General features: G+C 39.3%; 1 protein-coding gene across 2 annotated transcripts in view; it reads right to left on the bottom strand.

The window, feature by feature from the left end:
- Nucleotides 1-3,254: 3,254 nt before the first annotated feature.
- THO1 (nuclear matrix protein-like protein) overlaps nt 3,255-20,193 on the bottom strand; it is a 368,535-nt gene continuing 351,596 nt past the window's right edge. For both annotated transcript variants that reach the window (XM_089379707.1, XM_089379706.1), the window contains exons 17-21: nt 5,054-5,125; nt 4,766-4,816; nt 4,417-4,476; nt 4,154-4,309; nt 3,255-4,016 (exon numbers count right to left, since the gene is read on the bottom strand). In XM_089379707.1, coding sequence (XP_089235833.1) covers nt 3,678-4,016; nt 4,154-4,309; nt 4,417-4,476; nt 4,766-4,816; nt 5,054-5,125 — 678 coding nt within the window. In that variant the 3' untranslated portion in view covers nt 3,255-3,677. The remainder of the gene's footprint in view (nt 4,017-4,153; nt 4,310-4,416; nt 4,477-4,765; nt 4,817-5,053; nt 5,126-20,193) is intronic.

The following is a 20,193-nucleotide window of genomic DNA, read 5'->3' as shown; positions in this document are numbered from 1 at the left end:
CTCAACACAAATGAGCAAGAGTCTCCTATATATAGTCATCAAAAGGGGGTCGAAAGGGTGCCTCAAAGGGGCCTAGCCAACTTGATCAAAGGGTGGAGTTGACTTGACATTTGTAGGTGTAACAAAATTCAATTTTAATTTCCCTTTCTCTTTCTTTTGTTTTCATTGATGGAAATACCAACCATGGCTACAATTTTCAACAACGTCCACTTTCCATTCAGAGAAAGAGTAGAGTAGCCTCACCTTCCAGCGAGGTTTTCTCCCGAAAGATTATATTGTGTGTTAATTGTGGTTTGTGAGTTTAATTTCGTTGTCCTCTATCTTTTGTAAATTGTATCTATTGTGTGCATAAGCATAACACAATAATTAACAAATCCTGAAATCTAAGGAAAAATAACCCATATTGTAGATTTCAAATTTTAGTTATAATTTCATCATTATCTATTAATAATACAATCAATAACTACAATAGAAGGTCAATATTTCACAAAGAATTTTACTATGTTATCGGGTCTAGCACTCCATGGTCTAGGATCCACGGATCCACGGATCTGATCTGGAGCCGCCTAGATCCGTCCAAGAATTGGCGACATGGCGGATCATTGTTGGCCAGAAACGCATCCCTAAATTTGGAAACGGATCCTACAAAATGGGAAACAGTTCTTGTGATATTTCCGGATTTCAAATTTTTTGCAACATGGTTTTTAGTTTGTAGACTTCAGTTTTAAGTTTTTATTTGGCTTTACGTCGATCGTTGTCTTTTTCACTATTGGTCAGCACAGATTGACATTTTTATAGCAATAGAGAAGGATAGCGAGCTAGCACCAGTTTTCGTTTGGGCAGATGGATAGCTTAAATTTGTTTGCTAGCTGTAGCATTTGTTGAAAAGACAGCGCCCGGATAGCAAGCATGAACACACTATTCACTAGGTGGTCATGGTCCCTACTACCAATGGCGTTAGTTAATTAAAAATTCCGCGTCTAATTTTAAAGACTTCAACTCAGCGTCTAATGTTAAAGACTTCAACTCAGCGTCTAATTTTATCATTTTGATTTTTTTGTCTATTCTTCAAAGTTCACATTTGACTCTGTTTTTATTCTCAATGAGGGTTTTGGGCTGTCGAATGTTTCAGTGCATTTAGTGACCAAAATTTGGGATCTTTTGAAAACAAAATAAAATCCATTAGAATTCTGAAACAATGAAGATTAGATATTAAAATTTTAAAAATATTATTATATTTTTTGTACGGGATCTAGTCACATAAATTAATGTGGCTATTTAAATTTTAAAAAATATCTAGCCACATTGCAATATAAATATGTGGCTTTTTTATAAATATCTAGTCACATAAATTAATGTGGTTATTAAAATTTTAAAAATATTATTATATTTTTTTGTACTTGACGTATTAAAATTTAAAAAAAAATTATTATATTTTTTGTACTTGATGTATCCTTATTGTTTCTGGATCCTGGATTTTAAAAAAAATAGCAAATCCGGATCCAGATCCGTATCCGAATTCTGGTAACATAGGAATTTTATGGAGATTTAATAGAGATGAACGAAGAAATTTTAAACAATCATAATCAAATCCTACTTGTACAAATCATTAAGTTAGTATTTATTAAAAAAAACAAAACAACTAAAACTTGTCAAAACGAAAACATTGATTAATAAGAGAACAGTGATCAACCAGATTGAACCAAGGAAGTTGTCAAAAGTTAAATCCAATCTGTGGATAAGTGAATTATCACATATGCAATTAAAATTAAAAAACTGAGAGGAGACTTATCCATAGTCAATATGGCATCAATTGTAAAGTAACACCCAATTACAATTGAAACTCCATTTTTCAACATGGAAGAGTGGAATGCCAATTTAACTCATTAGTATATTAAGAATACCACTATACGGAGTCATCATAAAATATCTCAACATACACTGATAAAAAAAAAAAAATTAAGATAGATTAACCTTTCACAATGTGACAATTTCATTAACACTTCGAAGATTTAGTTTTCAACCATTCCAACATCAAGTGAAAACATTATATACAAGAACAAGCACATTGATGATCTTTTCTGCCTGAAGAGAATTTACAGTCAGGCAGACATCAATAAGTTTAAATCCTAAAAGGTGTATTTATAGGAACAGGAGAGAAACTTTATGTAGATGAGGCCATGGCCATAAGGAGCACGACGTCAAGCTACAGTGAAGTTGTTATACTTCGGAAGCTACCATCTCAAACAACGCATACAATAATATTGACTCTTCTTGAGATAAAATTTCTGGAGGATCTGTAAGTGACGATCAAGCACTATATGCGAGCACTTGTGGCACAAAGAAGCAGCAGCCAATGGCAAAGGAATTCTAAAAGTATGCTTTTATGGTAGAGAGCAAGGGCACAAAGCCTGGCATTGTAGAACACGGACTGCAGTCTTGCTTAAGAAGAGATGATCTGATGAACATTAAGGACAACCTCATGACCATGAAGGGTTCGTTGGTAACAGTGATGTATCATCTCGAGGGGCAATCACACATAGGGAGGAATAAACGTTGCATATATTAAAAGCATATGTCAGGAGGAGATGTCTTCAAGTTTTCCTTCAAGTATTGGGGAACGTGGGATGCTTATTTGAGTTTTTCCTTTCAATTGTGAAATAGATGTGTTTCTAGGAGAACAGAGAAGGGTTTCAAATGGAGGAGGAGGTTGCATGTGGCTCCAAGACAAGTGGGTATCTCCATCAGCAGTTCGGTGTTTAGTTGCAGGTGGGGAAGGGGGTGGAGCGAGGGAGGAGTCGGCATTCTGTAAGGGTTCGCTGGTGACAGTTATGTATCATCTCGAGGGGCAATCACAGATAGGGAGGAATAAACGTTGTATATGTTAAAAGGTAATCAGGAGGAGTGTTTAGGAACCTGGTATGCTCATTTGAGGTTTTCCTTTCAATCGTAAAATAGATGGGTTTCCAGGAGAATACAGAAGGGTTTCAAATGGAGAAGGTTGCATGTGGCTCCAAGACAAGTGGGTATCTTCTTCAGCAGTTCGGTCTTTAGTTCCGGGGGGTAGGGGAGGAGGAGGGTGATGGGGTCCGGCACTCGGCATTCTGTATATGTTTGTTGAAGGGGAGTGTTGTAACAGCATATGTCATAGTACGAGTCACTTTTCATGTAATAAAAGAAATATGCTTTGTAAACTAGGTAATCACGTAGTTAAAATTCCATTGAAGTATGCAATATTGTTGTGATCACATGAATAGATAATAACCTCCTTTGTAATTAGTAATCATGCTGCTTTCTTCTCTGTAGTGCTAATGTTTAACATGGGGCATAAAGGTTGTCACATTTGAAGTGAACCATTATCATGTGCATATCATCATACACGAGTATGGCACCTTTAGAACTTGCATTTTTTGCCCTGCAATTAAACATGTATACGGTCATGGCAGTGCTGGAATACTCTATAATGTCCTAAAATACATAGGTTCTGATATAGTCCAAGCATACCAGACATCCTGGATTAATAATTCCCATGATTGGTAACAATATATTTAAAAAATGCTTACTCACGTGACTTCTGGAAGTCATACTAATCATTACAGATATAGAAATGACAGCGGGATGTTACCAAGTATTTAAGGGTCTGATTAAGCAATAATAATTCACTTTGACTCCAATAATCAGGAGTCTGGTAGGGGACGCTTCCGGGTATATGTTTTATTCTCAATTGCCTTGGGGCTTGATCCTTCATTTGATAAGACAGAATTATCCTGAGGACTTGAATCCTTCATAAGGCCTTCTTCCATGTCTGCACTGTTTGGATCAGGTGAGTTACCGCCTTCTGAGTGCAGTCCTTCTTGACCAGCTTCCATGTCAGAGCTCTGTTTCTGACTCTCATCAGGTGTAGGAGCACCACTCTGAGTTGATGTGCCTAAGGCATCAACGTCAACTGGAGTTGGTGCATCCTCTATCTCTTGATTTGGACCACCATCATCAAGCTCTGCAACCTTACCATTTGCCTGGTTGATTACCATATACAAATGTTAATATGAAACCCATGAACCACTGAAGCTAAAATCCAAAAGTAAAGACCATACACTGACGGTATCAACATGCAAAAAGCTAGACATCAAAATAAAACAGTATATAATGTCACCTGATTTTCTTCAGTTTGAGTAACAGCTCCTTTTGTTTCCTCTTCCTTTTTAGCAGTGCGTCTAGATTTCTCAGAAGTTTTTCCATGGTACTTATTTCGAATTTCAGGCTGAAGTAGTTCAGGTGGAACAACACCTTCAATACCATGTTCTGTGAACTGCAACCAAATAAATTATCAGCCATCTTCAGTGACAGGAGAATTTAGTCCTGCACCCTCTTGTATTTACACTCTTATAATTCAAAGTGAATATAATGCTATAATACCCTGGAAAACCCCTCCAGGTCTTGCCGCGCTGAAAAGCGTAGGCCTTTCCAACAGTAAACCTAAAATTGCACCATAAACATCAACAACATCAACTTAATGCCTCAAATTTATTTCGGATTATGCACAAATGCATCTGAAGGACATTCAACGCTATCAGAAAGAAAATTGCACTATTTAGATAAATGCGCATTCACACACAACTAAAACCCATTCAGTTTGAAAATTTTGAAGAGATATCAGAAGAGTAATCAACTGAAACAAGGAAAGCCTCATTCGAATGAATCTGCTGTTAGAATTTTTTTAATTTAGGTTCCATATAAACTCTACTACCATGGTGTAACAACTCACACGGTTATTTCTGTGGTGATACTCCGGTTCAATTCCAGCAGAAGGATCCAGCTGTTCATCAACCAGAAGGATTCAAATGCAGAATTTGATCAAAAACTTTAAAATACTTCTTCACTAATATACTTAAAAGAAAAAGATATGTATCAACAGTCTAATGCAACCACAACATAATAAATCGTGGCAGAGGAACTGTATAAAAGTAGATGAAGATAGCTACTCATTGCATAGTCATATTTCAGGATGCCAAAAGAACCCAATTATTGATATAAAAAGATGAGACAAATTTACATCATCAGCAAGAGCTTTCCAGTAATCTGTAACAGATGGCATCTTGACTCGCTGTGCATCTGTTAGTGCATTCTGGAAGGCATTCACAGAAAAGATCAAATCAGAACATAAAGACTTCATTGGAATAAATTTTACCAAAGTTGAATCTTACAGCTAGCTGATAACGGAACATGGAAAGTATCTTGCAAAAAGTGTGAAGCTTGTCTAAAATACGCTGTTCCAAAAGGACATGAAATTCACAATAGCAGATTATCCGATTATGAAACTTTTCTGGAATATTGGATACCAAAGGGATGATAATGATAGAAATCAAACTTGGAATAAAATCCCAAACTTCTAGACTCTGTTCGTACCTGAAGTATGCCACAACAATGACATTTTTATGAACTGGTAATATCTGGGAAATAAAAATGAAAAAGGCTAACTAAAATCATTTGAATATATCAGGATTGTTCATAAAAGTTTGAACAATAAAATAAACTCACTACCCCATATGCAAGTCTTTATAGATGTTGGATGTCTGTGCCAAGCAGTCAAATTTGTACAAGGTGCAGTCTTCAGCTTGGCTAACTACAGAAAAAGCATGTGCTTCAGATTCGTTGTTGATTTTACTTTGATGTGTGCTTCAGATTTGCAGGGATGACTACTGTTGGTTTTAGATAGTGTGATAGGATGGAAGGTGATGAGAATTTTACACCTTGGAAAAAGAGGGTGCAAAGGCTACTGGAAGAGCATGTTGAGAAAGTGATCACTGCACCTACCAACCCAAAACAGTTTCCTGTGCATAATAAAAGGAGCCCAAGGCAAAGAGAGTCATTATTTATCTGGTAAAAAATAGTTGATCATACACATTGCAGAGAAGAATACTGACAATGAGATGTATGATGCTTAGATTACATTGTACTAGAGTGTGAACATCTTTAGGAAAATGCTCTTGAGAAACAAGCTCTTGGCCATCTACGTGAGTGATACATCCAATTGCTAGCTATTTGGGCAAGAACTTAGAGTACAAGCCTCATCATTAAGGGGTGATGCAACTGCTACAAATCATACAAAGCAAGCTCTAACTCTTTGTGCTATGAGCAGAAATACAAAGAAAAAATCAAGCAAAAGTAAAAGGTACACAAGAGGGGTGGAAAAACAAAGGCCGAGTTGGTAACTCATGCATCAATGATTGTTTCATCCTCACATCTATACACTAAGGATATGGATCCCCATCATGTTGGTCCCTTCAACCATGGCACTTGGCCATGAAGTTTCCTCCCCTCCATACCATCATTATTCACTAACACCTATCAATTGAAGGGTGGACTGAGGAAATATTACTTCTCCTTGGGGAAGGAAACCCCTGATAGGGTTGCCCTTTAGCCACTCCTATCTAGGGAGGAAACACCATTGCGAGTTCAAGGCCTCAATTTTGGAAGGTAGGTCTTATTTGAAGTATTAAATAACCCTATACATTCAAGCTTCGTTCACTTACATGCAAAAATGATTAGTCCCTAATAATTGGTTGATAATTGGTTGCTTTCACTAGACTTTATGTTGTGATTGTTTTGTGGTTTAGCAGCCCATGACCTAGGCACCTTACCCACAGGGACCCAGGCCGCACAAAAGTATATTGGCACCCACAGATGAAGCTTTGAGAGCCTTGGGTCTCTGAGCAGTCACAACATATCATACCTACCTATGGGCACCTCCTACGCCCAGGACATTCTGCCACTTTGCACTATATTTGACGATTCTTCAGCATGAAACACTTGGGCCAGAATGCCCCTAGGTTGTCCTTGGCAACTTTTGAAGGGTGGAAGTTGATTTAGGGCCTAGATGAGGATGGTTTCACCTTTTGAGCTATCGGGGGTCTAATAGCACTTGAAAATCCCTCAACGTTGGAGTAGAGGGACAATTTGAGCAGTTGGAGACCCAGGAGACACCTTCTAGCACTCCAAGTGGATTTTGGGAACCACAGAGGGATATTGATGGAGACTTAAGGGTCGACGCTCAAATGATGAATTTTAGAGGCTTCTACACCACACTTGGAACTCAAAGGCCTCAACACTTGGCATTAGGAGCTCCTTTCTAGAATGACGTTAGCCCTAGTATGTTCATTTACTCACACGTGTGGGCTTCTCATGGCATTTATCACAAAGCTAGTTGGGTTGACTTGTAACCCAAGGGTTTCATTGTAATTTTACTTGTCAGAAGGTTCTTTAGACTAAAACTTAGACTTGTCCTCTTCATATAAATAAATGAGAGGACCTTTTCATTTCTCATCACCATCACTTGAGAATTCAGTCTTTCTAGTTGAGAATTTCGATCTCTTTTCCTATTGGAGAGATGTGATCTATGGAGAATACTTTGTTTTGGAGCTATCTTTTCAAGTCCCTACTCCTTTGCAAGTTTTAGAAAACCTAAAGATTCCATAGAATCCATCAACACTAAGACTAGAAACTGGCCATCCTTTGTTGGTGATCAAGTCAATTTTCATCCATAAATTTTACCCCATCTCTCTCTTACCTAATTCGACCCTTTTAAGGCCAAGTGGCCAACTAGGGCTTAGTGTGACATCACAAAGAGAGGGAATTTTGGGCCTTGGAAAGTCTAAACATTGAGAGTTGAGTGGCTGCCACAAAATCATTCCCCTTTGGTGGGCATTCATTCCATTTTCATCCATAATTTTTGTTGCCCTAGTTGTTTTCCCTAGGGGAAACCCTAGTTGGGTTATAACTTCAACTTGGGGGCTTCTTGAAGGTTTCATGTGCCTTACCCTTGTTGGAATACATTGTAGGAAACCATTTCTTGGCATCTTGACCTTTGGCCATCCCAACTCTCAGCTTATCAATCAAACCCTAGGTTTTGTGTTACCCTAATTTGGAATTTTCAAGGAAAAGTAATTGCTCCCTCTTCGTGCCTTGTGCTTAAATTATGTCTTTCACTTGGAGGCCTCTTTGTCACCTTACACCTTTAAGCTTAGAAGACCTATTAGGTGACTTGTTATATACAGGGACTCCTCCCATTGGTGAAAATCCATAAATAGCATGGCGTTTTGGTTACGGTGATAGTGGGTCATCACCCCATTGTTGTCACTTAGTCTAGTACCTACCTTGTAGGGTATCCCTCTCTAAGGCATGCTAGATTCTGCGGCAACAGGATGATAGAATTTTGGAGGTCTTGTGTGCATTATTGTTTTCACTATGAACTTGTTATTTCAGGATGGATGAGACTTATGTAGAGTTTTATCTTGTCTTGGTCTTATGTATAGATAGATGCGAGTGATTCCTAGCTAGGAATTGGTGGCTAGAATTTATTATTTATGGTGGATACCCTGGCTTGGATTTGGATGACATGACTTTTACCAGCTTCTATTACTTTGTTGAAATGTACTTGTAATTCCACCTTTTGTATATATGAATAGTTCCTTGTTGATCAAACTTTGCGTACTTGTAGATCTGATCTTCAACTTATGTTCTTATGATGATGTAGTAGTTTCTAGAGTTGGTTATTTTAACCCACCTAAGTGGCTAACCCCTAGGAGAAACTTTTTTCTCCAGTTTGTTCAGCGTGCCAACTACAACCCTATGATGACACAAAAATAGCCAGCCACAGATAGCTAGCTTCAAAGGTCATCCATCCATGCTCCAGCTAGTACTTTATGACATCTAGCTTACTCATTAGATGAAGGCGGGTCATCTATTATAAGGTACATTAAACATTTTTATAATCAACTGCTTTCTATTAATGTTTAAGGGTATTCTAGTATGGATCACATGTTGAATTGGATGATAGATTGCTTTTGGTTGTATTCTTCTTCCCATACTTCACCTTGGTCGTTATACCCTCCCCCTAGTCCATTGTGACCTTCCTTGAGGCCTTTCCTTCCATTATCTTAGGAGGGGCACAAATAGGAGGCATTTAGTGATGTTGTGTTTATGATAATCCATACTTACCATTTTCCATGTTCCCCTTGTATCCACGTCCCATCTTTGGGTTGATCGCTATCTGTAATCAATATTGGTTCCATGTTTTATTCATTCTTGAGTACAAACCGTTGTAGCCTGGATTGTAGAGGCACTGCGACAATCGCTCAGGGCGGGGACTGTCACTTTGATCCCCACCCACTCCATTCTAGTTGTCTCCCAACAGTAGGCAATGGGGGCCAATCCCTATGGAATGAGGTGAAGGAAAATGAGTTGGGAACCAACTCGCTCAGGAGACACAGATGAGTGTCCTAGCTACTCGGTAGAATTTAGCAAGATTAAAGATTATATTAGATTTTAAGTATGAGAGCAGTGCCTTACGGAGTCGCAATTCTTTCTTATTATAAATTGAAACCAAGTAACCGGATGGACACCCATTGCTTAATATGATAGACTATTCTATATGATATGCAAATCCTAGGATCTTTTTGTGATGCAATGATCATGGTTATTATTAATTATATGCCTAGTTTAAGTCTAAGTAGAACCTCTCCCTTAACTGTTTTCAGAAACAATCTTCAGAGTAGGTTGTGAAATGGAAGCCAATGGGAAGCAGGCAGTTGCCTGATTAATGATACCGCCCCTTGTGTTCCACCCACCCAGTGCATTCGGCGCTGCAAACACTGTGGCTCTGACAATTGCAAGGTCATTGTGTTAACCACTAAGAAGAGTTGAATCCCTCAAGCTAATTGGAAAAGGGTTTCCCTAGGAGCCTATCAACCAATTTTATGCTTGGAGGTAAATTGTTAATGCAAACTAAGTCCTAGGATGTTTATGCAAGATAGATTGAGTGAAGTCTTCTTGAGTTAAGATCGTTTATGTTATTTAAGTACTTAGTGTGAATTATCTTATAGCCAAAGTACTTAACAATGATTAGATAACAATCTTAAGATAAGATAGATGCTTAAAGATACAAGTGCCAATGTTCAACAATATTCCACAAGATGTTTAAAAGAAATGACTAATTCCACAATGATTACTTGAGACTACTTAAACTATGCCAATGACCAATGTTGAGATGCTCACTTAAAATGAAAACCAATGAAACTTAAGATGCCAAGTGCTTAAGATAGACAACCAAGATATCAAAGCCTATTAAGATTATGATTTCTAACTTAGAGCAGTTATACAAAGATTTCTTAACAATGCCTCAATTAGATATAAAATTCTCAATGCTTAGCCAATATATATTTATAATTTTCAGACCTCTTAAAATGTTATATATGACTGTTATGACAGCAACAAGAAATTGATAACAGAAGTGAGGAAAACACCCTAGATCCAATAGATAACAAGCCACTAGTGACTAGCAATGATCAGTAAAATGCCCAACTACTTGCCGAAGTAAACTGAGTGTTAAGCCACTTCAAGATGCAGTATTAAGAGATAGATCAGATCAGATATATCTTATAACAGCGATAAAAAAATCAGTAGATCAGCAAGCTACAGCGATAAAAAAATCAGTAGATCAGCAAGCTAATGATGCTACAACCAAAGACCAAGATGCTCAAAAATATGAAAATTTTACCGTCACTGAAAAAATCAATTTTTTGATCCCTCTATAGATGTGTGATTCAGAAATTGCAGATCGGATTTAGTGACTTATGCAGAAAATTCCAGCAAGAAAATATTTAGATCTAGACTAGATCTTAGATGCCCACATGGCCAAATTTTAGGAAAATTAAAATTTTGCAATTTTAAGTGGCTTTGACCAATTCAAATGTGATCTTAGGGTTATTATATCACTGCTGTAATAAAACAAAGGCAAAATGAGGGTTTAGAGATTAAACACTAGGCCCAAAGCCTTGAAGATCAACTTGCCCGAGTAGCCCAAAATTCTCCAATGGTCTTGCACCCGAAAACACAAGTTTTTGAGCAAATTTCTCTTGCAAAACCACCAAGGAATCTGTAACGAATAAAATATATATAAATAATGTAAATGATAATAAGCATAAATAATTATTAGTTAGTTAGTAATTAGGTTGAAGAGGCATGTCTAAATGAGACATGACTTTTCGTGAAGAGACACTTGCCTAATATAAAAGCAAGCCTCTCATTCTCATTGTAAATCATTCAATCATTCTTATTCATATTTAATATATAATATTTGTATCCTCATGGATATCGTTATATTCCAAGTCTTCTGGAGTAATTAGAAAGAACTTTGTTCGCTTCATTTAGTATCAGAGTAGTTCGATTCTTTGGCTACTTTACCGTTGCATACAGCTCGCTCTCTAATCAAGGTCCTTGACCATCAAATTCGTCAACATCGTTGCCGTTTAAGCATTTCGCTACCAATTTCTGGAGATTCTCCGTAGTACTGACAGGCCTTTGGCCATTAAAAGAGAGTATTTAAACAAAAACAAAAAAATATATATATATATAAAAAAAAGAAGAGATTATAAAAAAATAAAAATTAAAAATTAAATAAAAAAATTGGAAAAAAAAAATATATATATATATATAAAGGAAGAAAGAAAGACTTGTCTGCCTATCGTCCGTAGCAGCAAGTACCAAACAAAAGCCACGCAACCTTGTTGTCTACAGTTGTTGGGGTTTTCAGCCTAACACTGTCGTTCGAACGTTAGGTTGTAGCCTCCGCCACCACTGTGTTGTATATAGCCACTGTACACATCGTTGTTTGTCTAAGTCGTGGTCATACAGAACCAACTCTACTTGCAATTTCGGTTGTTGTTCCTGAATGGCTTAACGAAATTCGAAGTGAGTATGGCAAGGATCCAGAAATAATGGCAATAATCAATAACCTTCCCATCAACTCAAAATTTGAGTGGAAGAATGATATCCTATGGTACAAGGGAAGAATCTATCTAAATACAAATTCCAAGTTTAAATTTAAGATACTCAAGGAGTCACATGACTCACTGTCAGCTGGACATGTAGGATTCTTTAACATGTACTACAATGCACGTCAATCCTTCTTTTGGAAGGGAATGAATCGCGATATTTAGAAGTATGTAGCAGAATGTGACACATGTCAAAGAAATAAAAGTGAAAATATTATGATACCGGGATTACTTCACCCTTTAAACTTTCCAAATTAGAAATGGGAAGAAATCTCAATGGACTTTATCGAAGGATTACCAGTATCTGAAGGGAAGGACAAGATTTTCGTAGTAGTCAACAGACTCACCAAAAATACTCACTTTATGGCAATAAAGAAATCATACTCAGCAAAAGAAATCGCTGAAATATTTTGCAAAAATATATACAAGTTACACGGTTTTCCGAAAGTTATTGTGAGTGATAGAGATGCCAAATTCAAGGGTAATTTATGGAAGGAGTTGTTCAACCACATAGGAACCTACCTGAATATGAGTTCCACTTATCACCCTCAAACAGATGGCCAAACAGAGGCTGTCAATAAATGTTTGGAGGCCTATCTACGTTGCTACGCTACAGAAAAACAAAATAAGTGGGCTCAATGGTTACATCTCACTGAGTGGTGGTATAATTCTACTTATCATACGTTAGCAAAAATGACCCCATTTCAAGCTTTATATGGGTATGAACCCCCAAAATGGAAGGATCTAACTGTTGTCCAAACAAATCTACCTACTGTTAAAGATCAACTAGAAGAAACCCAAAAAATCGTCCAAATATTAAAAGAAAACTTGAATAATGCAAGGAATCGTATGAAGCAACAAGCGGACTGAAACAAAACCGAAAGAGAATTTGAAGTCGAAGAATGGGTGTTTGTCAAGCTCCAACCATACAAACAATTATCCTTAAAACAGAAAGGAAAAAACAAATTGGCACCAAAGTTCTATGGACCCTATCAGATTAAAAAAAAGATTAGCCAAGTTGCGTATGGTTTAAGCCTTCCAGAGACAAGTCGTGTTCACAACGTCTTCCATGTATCCTGCCTTAAAAGGACACTAGGCAACAATCAATCAGCATAAAGCATTCTTTCGAGAGGAAGGCAATGTTATGTAAAAATTATTTATTATTTTAATTTTAGGTTAATTAGACGAAAGGGCACGATCATAATATCATGCCCTTTCCCCAAAGAGTGCCCATGGCAGTATATAAGCCAGGAACCCCCACTGTAAACAATCATCATCGGTCAAATATATATATATATATATATATATATATATATATATATCTGTGTATCAAAGAAGTTTATCACTTCAGAATCAGTCTTGAAAATTTCAGATATGGAACTAGGGCAAACTAGGACAAAAAGGGCCCACGCTAGGCCAAACAAGGCTAGCATTGAGGGAAGAGGAGGCAAGGAGGACAAATCAAGGGTCAAAGAGGCAAGAGGAGACAAAAAAAGTGCTAATGTTGGAGAAAGAGAGCTTCAAAGGCTAGACGTTGGGGATTTTAGGGCAATTTAGGGCCCTTAGGCGCCACGGCTAGTCCAAAGGGCAACCTTTAGGGTCAAGAAAGAGAAGTTGTGTGGCCAAGGTCCCATGGCTAGGCCTTTTAAGGCCTTAAGGCCCCAATGTTGGGCCTAGGAGGGGAGGCTGAGACCTCTAAAGATTATGACTTGCCCTAAAAGGGCTAAAAAGATGACGCAAGGGGCAGAAAAGGCTAACGCTGGCCAAGGGAAGGAGGGTGTTGGCCCTCTAGGGGCTGGATCTAGACCCGAAATGCTTGAAAAGTGAAACCCTCGCTTCAAAAGAAGAAATAAACACAAAAAAAAAAAAAAAAATCTCCTTTAGATCTGAATTTTGTTGCAAAATCTTGAGTGGGTAACCTTGCAAAATTTTCTAGAGACTAGATCTTACCTTCAAGGGCCTAGATCTAGCTCTGCTTCATCTTGATCTCTTGATTCAACCTGCAAAAAATGAAAATAAAACACCGAAACCCCAAATATATACAAAAATTATTATAACCCCAAAACCCAAGTCAGCAAAAACAATTTACAAATTATGCTTACAAAATTATTCACAAAATTACAAAATATACAAGGGTTTTAAAAATTAAAAAATTTTGAGAAATAATTTTTTTATGATTTTTTCCTTTGATAAATGGCTAAAAACGCTTCAGAAACCCCATGCACACTATAGCCTTAGCGAAGATTTAATCCACCACATAAATATTTAGGATCCAAGGAAAATGATCATTGCCCACAATTTGCGAACTTGGAGACCAAGGACTGAAGTACCTGCAAACACTATGTATTTATCTCAAAATAATCATATATTAGCACAACATAGGAAGCTCGTAGTCAATACATACCACAAATCAATGAACATGGACACCTCGAGTTGCACCCCAAAGTTTTTATTATGATAGAAAAAATAGTTCCCAGCGGGACAATAGTTTACACAAATGCTTCAGTAGCAATTTCTTAGCCAAAAATCAAATGTCTAGAGACTCAAATGACTCTCTAATTTATAGATAAATCTTCCAAGTGAAAAATAACGGCTAATTTCCTTGATCCTTGTCAATATAATCTTGGCAGTCGAAAATAATTGATCATCGTTGAATTTTTATTTTTGAGGAATTTTCGAATTTATTATTTAATTCTATTTTAATTAGCTCAAAATTAATTATTTTGAGCTAATTTCCTCAAAAATTTGACTTTGACTTAACCACCAAGGCCCAAGGGTCCAATTTTTCTTGAAATATCCAATATTCCCTTGGTGGAGGACCTCCAAAAATTAATTGTTTTAAGACCCACAAATTTTTCACTTGGAGAATTTAATTTTCCTACGACATTTTAATTTGACTTTAATTAAAAGTTGGATAGCATTGTGAAATATGATATTGGGTAGGACGAGGCTGAGTTAGGGTTCGACTCTGCAATGCGACTTGCGTTGTTCCTCAAGCGTTAACCCCATCCCCTGCCTCCCTTCGGCTTTCAGCGATACAGCCACAAAACTCCCGTTGAGTTCTTCACCATGGATTCGCCCTCGGGAGGGGCGGGCTCATCCCCCCGTCCTCACATCGGCACCTCTTCTGACAATACCAAACTCGTAGACACTCTGTTCAATCCAGGCGATCTCCCAGGGAAAGATCAGGGTACAGAACTTGCCAACGATGACGATGGGAACTTAGCGGCACGTGATGCGACAACCAATGATAAAGGCATGAACCAAAAGTCCCCAATGTCACAGCCAAAGGCATCTTCGGCAACATGCATTCCGAAAACTGCAGAAAGAATCAAAGTCGATCTCCCCAGTCAAAGAATCAACAGCCAAATCCAATATATGAGGGATCATGCACTCATAGGCAAGTTCCTCGGATTTTGGCCAACTGAAAAGGCCTTGCATGGTTGGATAGCTTCCAAATGGAAGCCTAAAGGACAAGTCACTCTGCAGCTTGGTCCCAAAGGCTTCTTTACTGCAACTTTCAACTGTCTGGAGGACAAATCTCGCATATTTGAGGGAGGCCCGTATTTCTTTAACTCTTCAGGCCTGTACCTTCGAGAATGGAAAGAAAGGTTCAACCCAGATAAAGAAGACTTTAGTTGGGCTCCAGTATGGATACGCATGTATTCTCTTCCTTTGGAATACTGGAACGAGGAGACTTTAACGGACATAGGCAACAGCCTGGGGGTTTTCATCAAAGTTGTTGAGGAAACCAAAACTCGAAGATACACCTCGTACACAAGGATCTGTGTTCAAATGCATCTGACCAAAGATCTTGCAGACTCAGTAAGTTTATTTCATGATGATTTTGAATGGATCCAAACAATAGACTACGAGCATATTCTTTTTCGTTGCCGAAAATGCCATGAACATGGCCATCTTTTCAAGGATTGTCCTTTGAATCTTCAGCCCAAAACCCCAGTTAATGATACCAGCAAAGACTCTGAAGGATTTACTAAGGTCCCTAATTGCAGACGGCATGCAAAGAAAACTCCCGCAGCCCCAGAAAGCTCCAAAAAACCTGACACCCAGAACAGATTTATCATTCTTACCTCTCAAGATACTACAAAGGATCAACATGTAGCTCCACTGGCGAATCCCTCTCCCTCCTCAACCTCCCAGATTCTAAAAGCTTCTCTTCCATCCTCAGCCTCCACTCTCACTAGCCTTCCCAACCCGACCTCTTCTGAGAAAATTGTTCTAGAGATCGCCCTGCAGTCTTCTTCCATGGAGCTAGATGCTGCTCTAGCCCTCAATATTCACGATAAAACAATCGAGGAAGATCAGAACACTCCGATAAACATGGATGAGGATCCAGAGTGCGTAAGCCTGGAAGGTTTGGAAATTCTCAAATTGGAAACAGCATGCAAACAGAAAGAATACAACACAATACCCCCCTGGGAAATCAAAAGGCTGGAAGGAGTTCTAACCAGAGCTCAGCATAATAAATGTCTAGGTATTCAAGCCGGCAGTCCATGGGATGGAAAGAAAATCTTGAAAGAAACGAAGAAAAGAGAGCGCAAAACGGATTTGCAAAGGACTATTATCATAGGAGAAATGCTAGTGGAATCTGGGAGATTCCCCAAGCTGACAAAGTTCTACAAAGCTCAACCCCATTGTTCCTCATAAAGCTCATTTCTTGGAACGTGAGAGGGCTTAATAGCCCTCAAAACACAGAATGTTAAAAAATTTGATCCAACAAGAAAAGCCTACATTAGTCTTTCTTCAAGAAACAAAAAGTAACAGCACTGTTATAGAAAGGAATCTAAACAAGGTCTGGTTAGGATGTCGCTCAGTCTCAGTGGACGCTTCAGGTGCTTCTGGAGGGCTGGCAATCTTGTGGAACCCGCAGGTACTCTCCCTTCAAGACTTTCATGCCTCTCATTTCTTCATCCAAGCCACCTTCCATCTCATCGGGACCAACATTCATGGTCATCTCTCCAATGTATATTTTCCGCAAAATTTACAACAAAAACTGGATCTATTGGACACACTTACAGCGCTCAATTCAAATAGGTAGTTTCCCCTCTGGATCGGTGGCGACGACTTCAATATCATAATGGCATTGGAGGAGAAATCAGGCGGCAGATCGAAGCTAGAAGGCGACAGTATTGGCTTCAAAGACTTCATTCAAAGCAATCAATTAATGGACATTCAGACTTCAAATGGTATATATACCTGGACCAATAAACGGAGGGGACCTCAGCATATTGCTTCCAAGCTAGATCGTTTCCTTATATCGGATAATGCCATACACTAGGGTGGGGACTTTCATGCCTCCATCATGCCTCAAGTGGGCTCCGATCATTGGCCCATTATGTTACAATGGACGCGTCCAGGTACAAAGTGAAACAGACCTTTTCGCTTTGAAGCCTTTTGGTTCTCACATCCCAATTTCAAAGCAGTGGTCAATGAGGCTTGGAAATCCTTTATCCCCCCTGAAGGAGCCAAGATGTTCCAGTTCCAACAAAAATTAAAAAACCTCAAACAAGTTCTCAAAATATGGAATCGAACTCAGTTTGGTAATATCTTTGAGCATCGAAAAACGTTGGAGCAACAAATGTGCTCACTCCAACAGAATATCATCTTGGAGGGAAGAACAAAAGATCATGCGCAACAGGAGCAGACCCTCTTGACCGAAATTGAAGCACGAAGGCAGCAAGAAGAAATCCTGTGGCAACAAAAATCCAGAATCCAGTGGCTTAAGGAAGGGGAGTAAAATACAAAAATTTTCCATAGATCTACCATCCAAAGGAGAATGCACAATAATATCGCCTTCATTAACAATCGTCAAGGGGAGAGATTAGAAGTGCATGAAGAAATGGAACAGGAATTCAAAGAGTACTTTCAGGAAATTCTCAAGGAACAACCAGGGAGTAGAGAACAAGCCATTCGATCAATCACGCAACACATCCCTAAAATCGTAACGGAGGACCACAACAATAAGCTGCTCCAACCCATCTCAATGCAAGAAGTGGAAGATGCTATGGCCCAACTTAAGGATGGCAAGGCGCCCGGTCCTGATGGCTTCACAACCAACTTCTTTCATGAGTTTTGGGAGCTCATCAACACAGAGGTATGGGAATTAGTGGAGGAATCAAGATCCATGCATTGGATCCTCCCTTCCCTAAATGCTACCTTTTTAGCGCTAATTCCCAAAGGGGATGAACCCAACACGCCCGACAAATACAGGCCAATTGCATTGTGCAACGTCATCTACAAACTCATATCCAAAGTCCTGGCGAACAGGCTCAAACCTCTTCTCCCTCTTCTCATCTCGCCAGAGCAGACTAGATACGTAGAAGGGTGACAGATAATGGACGGCATTATTCTTTCAAATGAAGTGATCCACTCTCTTAAGCTTCTAAAAAATCCAGGTATGATTCTTAAGCTAGATCTCTCCAAAGCATTTGATAAACTTAGCTGGAACTATATCCATCAGATGTTATTAGCATTTGGCTTCAGCGCAACTTGGACAAGGTGGATCATGAATCTCATCTCTTCTCCCTGTTTTTCGATCCTGCTTAATGGTTCACCCTCCGCGCCCTTTCGTCCATCCTGTGGTATCCGTCAAGGGGATCCTCTTTCCCCTTTCCTATTTGTTCTCATGGCCGAAGGCCTCAGTCGCCTGCTTCATTCTACCATCTCCTCTCACACCCTAAACGGCATTTCTCTTCATGGTCTTCACCCCTTATCCCACCAACAGTTTGTAGACGATACTATGCTTTTTGGCCACCCGTCAGCTCAAGAGGCTTCCGCCTTCAAGACCCTGCTCAATCTCTTCTCTGAAGCCTCTCGAACCTCCATCAATGCCTCCAAATTTCAGCTCTTCTTTTTCCATGCCCCTTCCATCACTCAAAGGAACATTGCCAGGATTCTGGGGTTCCCTATAGCCGTGCTTCCCTCGAAATATTTGGGAGCTCCTTTGTTGAACTCAGCCATAAAACACGCCTCCTGGAGAACCATCCTCGACAAGTTGGAATCCAGACTCTCTTCCTAGACCTTCCGTTCGCTCAATATTGCTGGTAGACTCATCCTGATCAAATCAATTCTCCAAGCTATGCCTCTTTATCTCTTTTCTATTTTGGCAGCGCCCAAATGGGTTCTCAAGATCATCCGCAGTCTACAGAGAAATTTTCTTTGGGGATCCTCTGGTCTCAACAGGAAATGGGCTCTTTCAATTGGAATGAGGTCTGTCAGCCAAGATTAGCCAGTGAGTTAGGCTTGAGGGATCCCCTTCAAAGCAACAACACAATGGGCGCCCGCATCTGGTGGAACTGGATTTCCAAACCACATATACCTTGGGCACAGCCATGGCAAGCAAAATATGCGCAAGGCAGTCAATGGGACGACCTTATCAGAATCAGTACAACAACTCCCGGCTCTTTGATTTGGAATGTCGCCAAGCTACACAGTGCCTTTATCCAAGAGCACAGTTTTTGGGAAATTCATTCGGGCACCACAGCTAGATTTTGGGAGGACTCATGGCAACAACTCCCTAAACTAGCCTCACTCTTCCACAAGCCCATCTGGCAAGCTTCTATGCAGCAAGCTGATCAAATCCATGTTCACCAGTTCTGGCAGCAGCAAACCCCCCAAGACTTTCAACTCTGGAAATCAGCTAGCACCTGGCAGGCAAATTGGCAAGGGGAAACCTACACAGAGATCGATCAGGAGCTAAAACTCAGAAAGATTAAATACTCAGATCAAAAGGACAAGCTACGATGGCGACACACGCCAAAAGGAATGTTTGCTACCAAGGAAGCATACCAACTTCGCTATCTACCCTCGCAGGCAGACAAGGATCAGCTTTGGGACCAGGTACGCCAAAAGGAATGTTTACTACCAAGGAAGCATACCAACTTCGCTATCTACCCTCGCAGGCAGACAAGGATCAGATTTGGGACCAGGTATGGCAACCAGGAATTTGGCATAAGGTTTCCACTTTTCTATGGCTTTTGAGCAAGCAGCGAATCCTCACTTGGGACAATTTGCAAAAACGAGGATTAATTGGACCTTCTTGATGCCCCAACTGTAATCTCAACTCTGAAACCATCCTGCATCTCTTGGATACTTGTCCTCTAGCAACTCAATTATGGGAGAGAACTGGCCAATGCAACAGAAGATCGGGCAGACGTTTGGGAGATATTACAGACACCATCAGAAACTGGCCAAAGCACCCTTTCCAAAGCCTTCTTCTCAATTCACTGTGGAACCTCCTCCCGGGCTTTATCTATTGGATCTTATGGAAGGAGAGAAACAATAGAATCTTCAACAACATCAGCAGGCCAATTGACACTCTGTGGCTTCTTCTTAAACAAAG

The sequence above is a fragment of the Pinus tabuliformis genome, chromosome J, assembly GCF_031772625.1.
Source record: "Pinus tabuliformis cultivar Carrire ecotype Pingquan chromosome J, CPIR1, whole genome shotgun sequence".
Classification (NCBI taxonomy): domain Eukaryota; kingdom Viridiplantae; phylum Streptophyta; class Pinopsida; order Pinales; family Pinaceae; genus Pinus; species Pinus tabuliformis.
The sequence above is the reverse complement of the archived record's forward strand: the minus strand, read 5'-3'. Positions and strand labels throughout refer to the sequence as shown.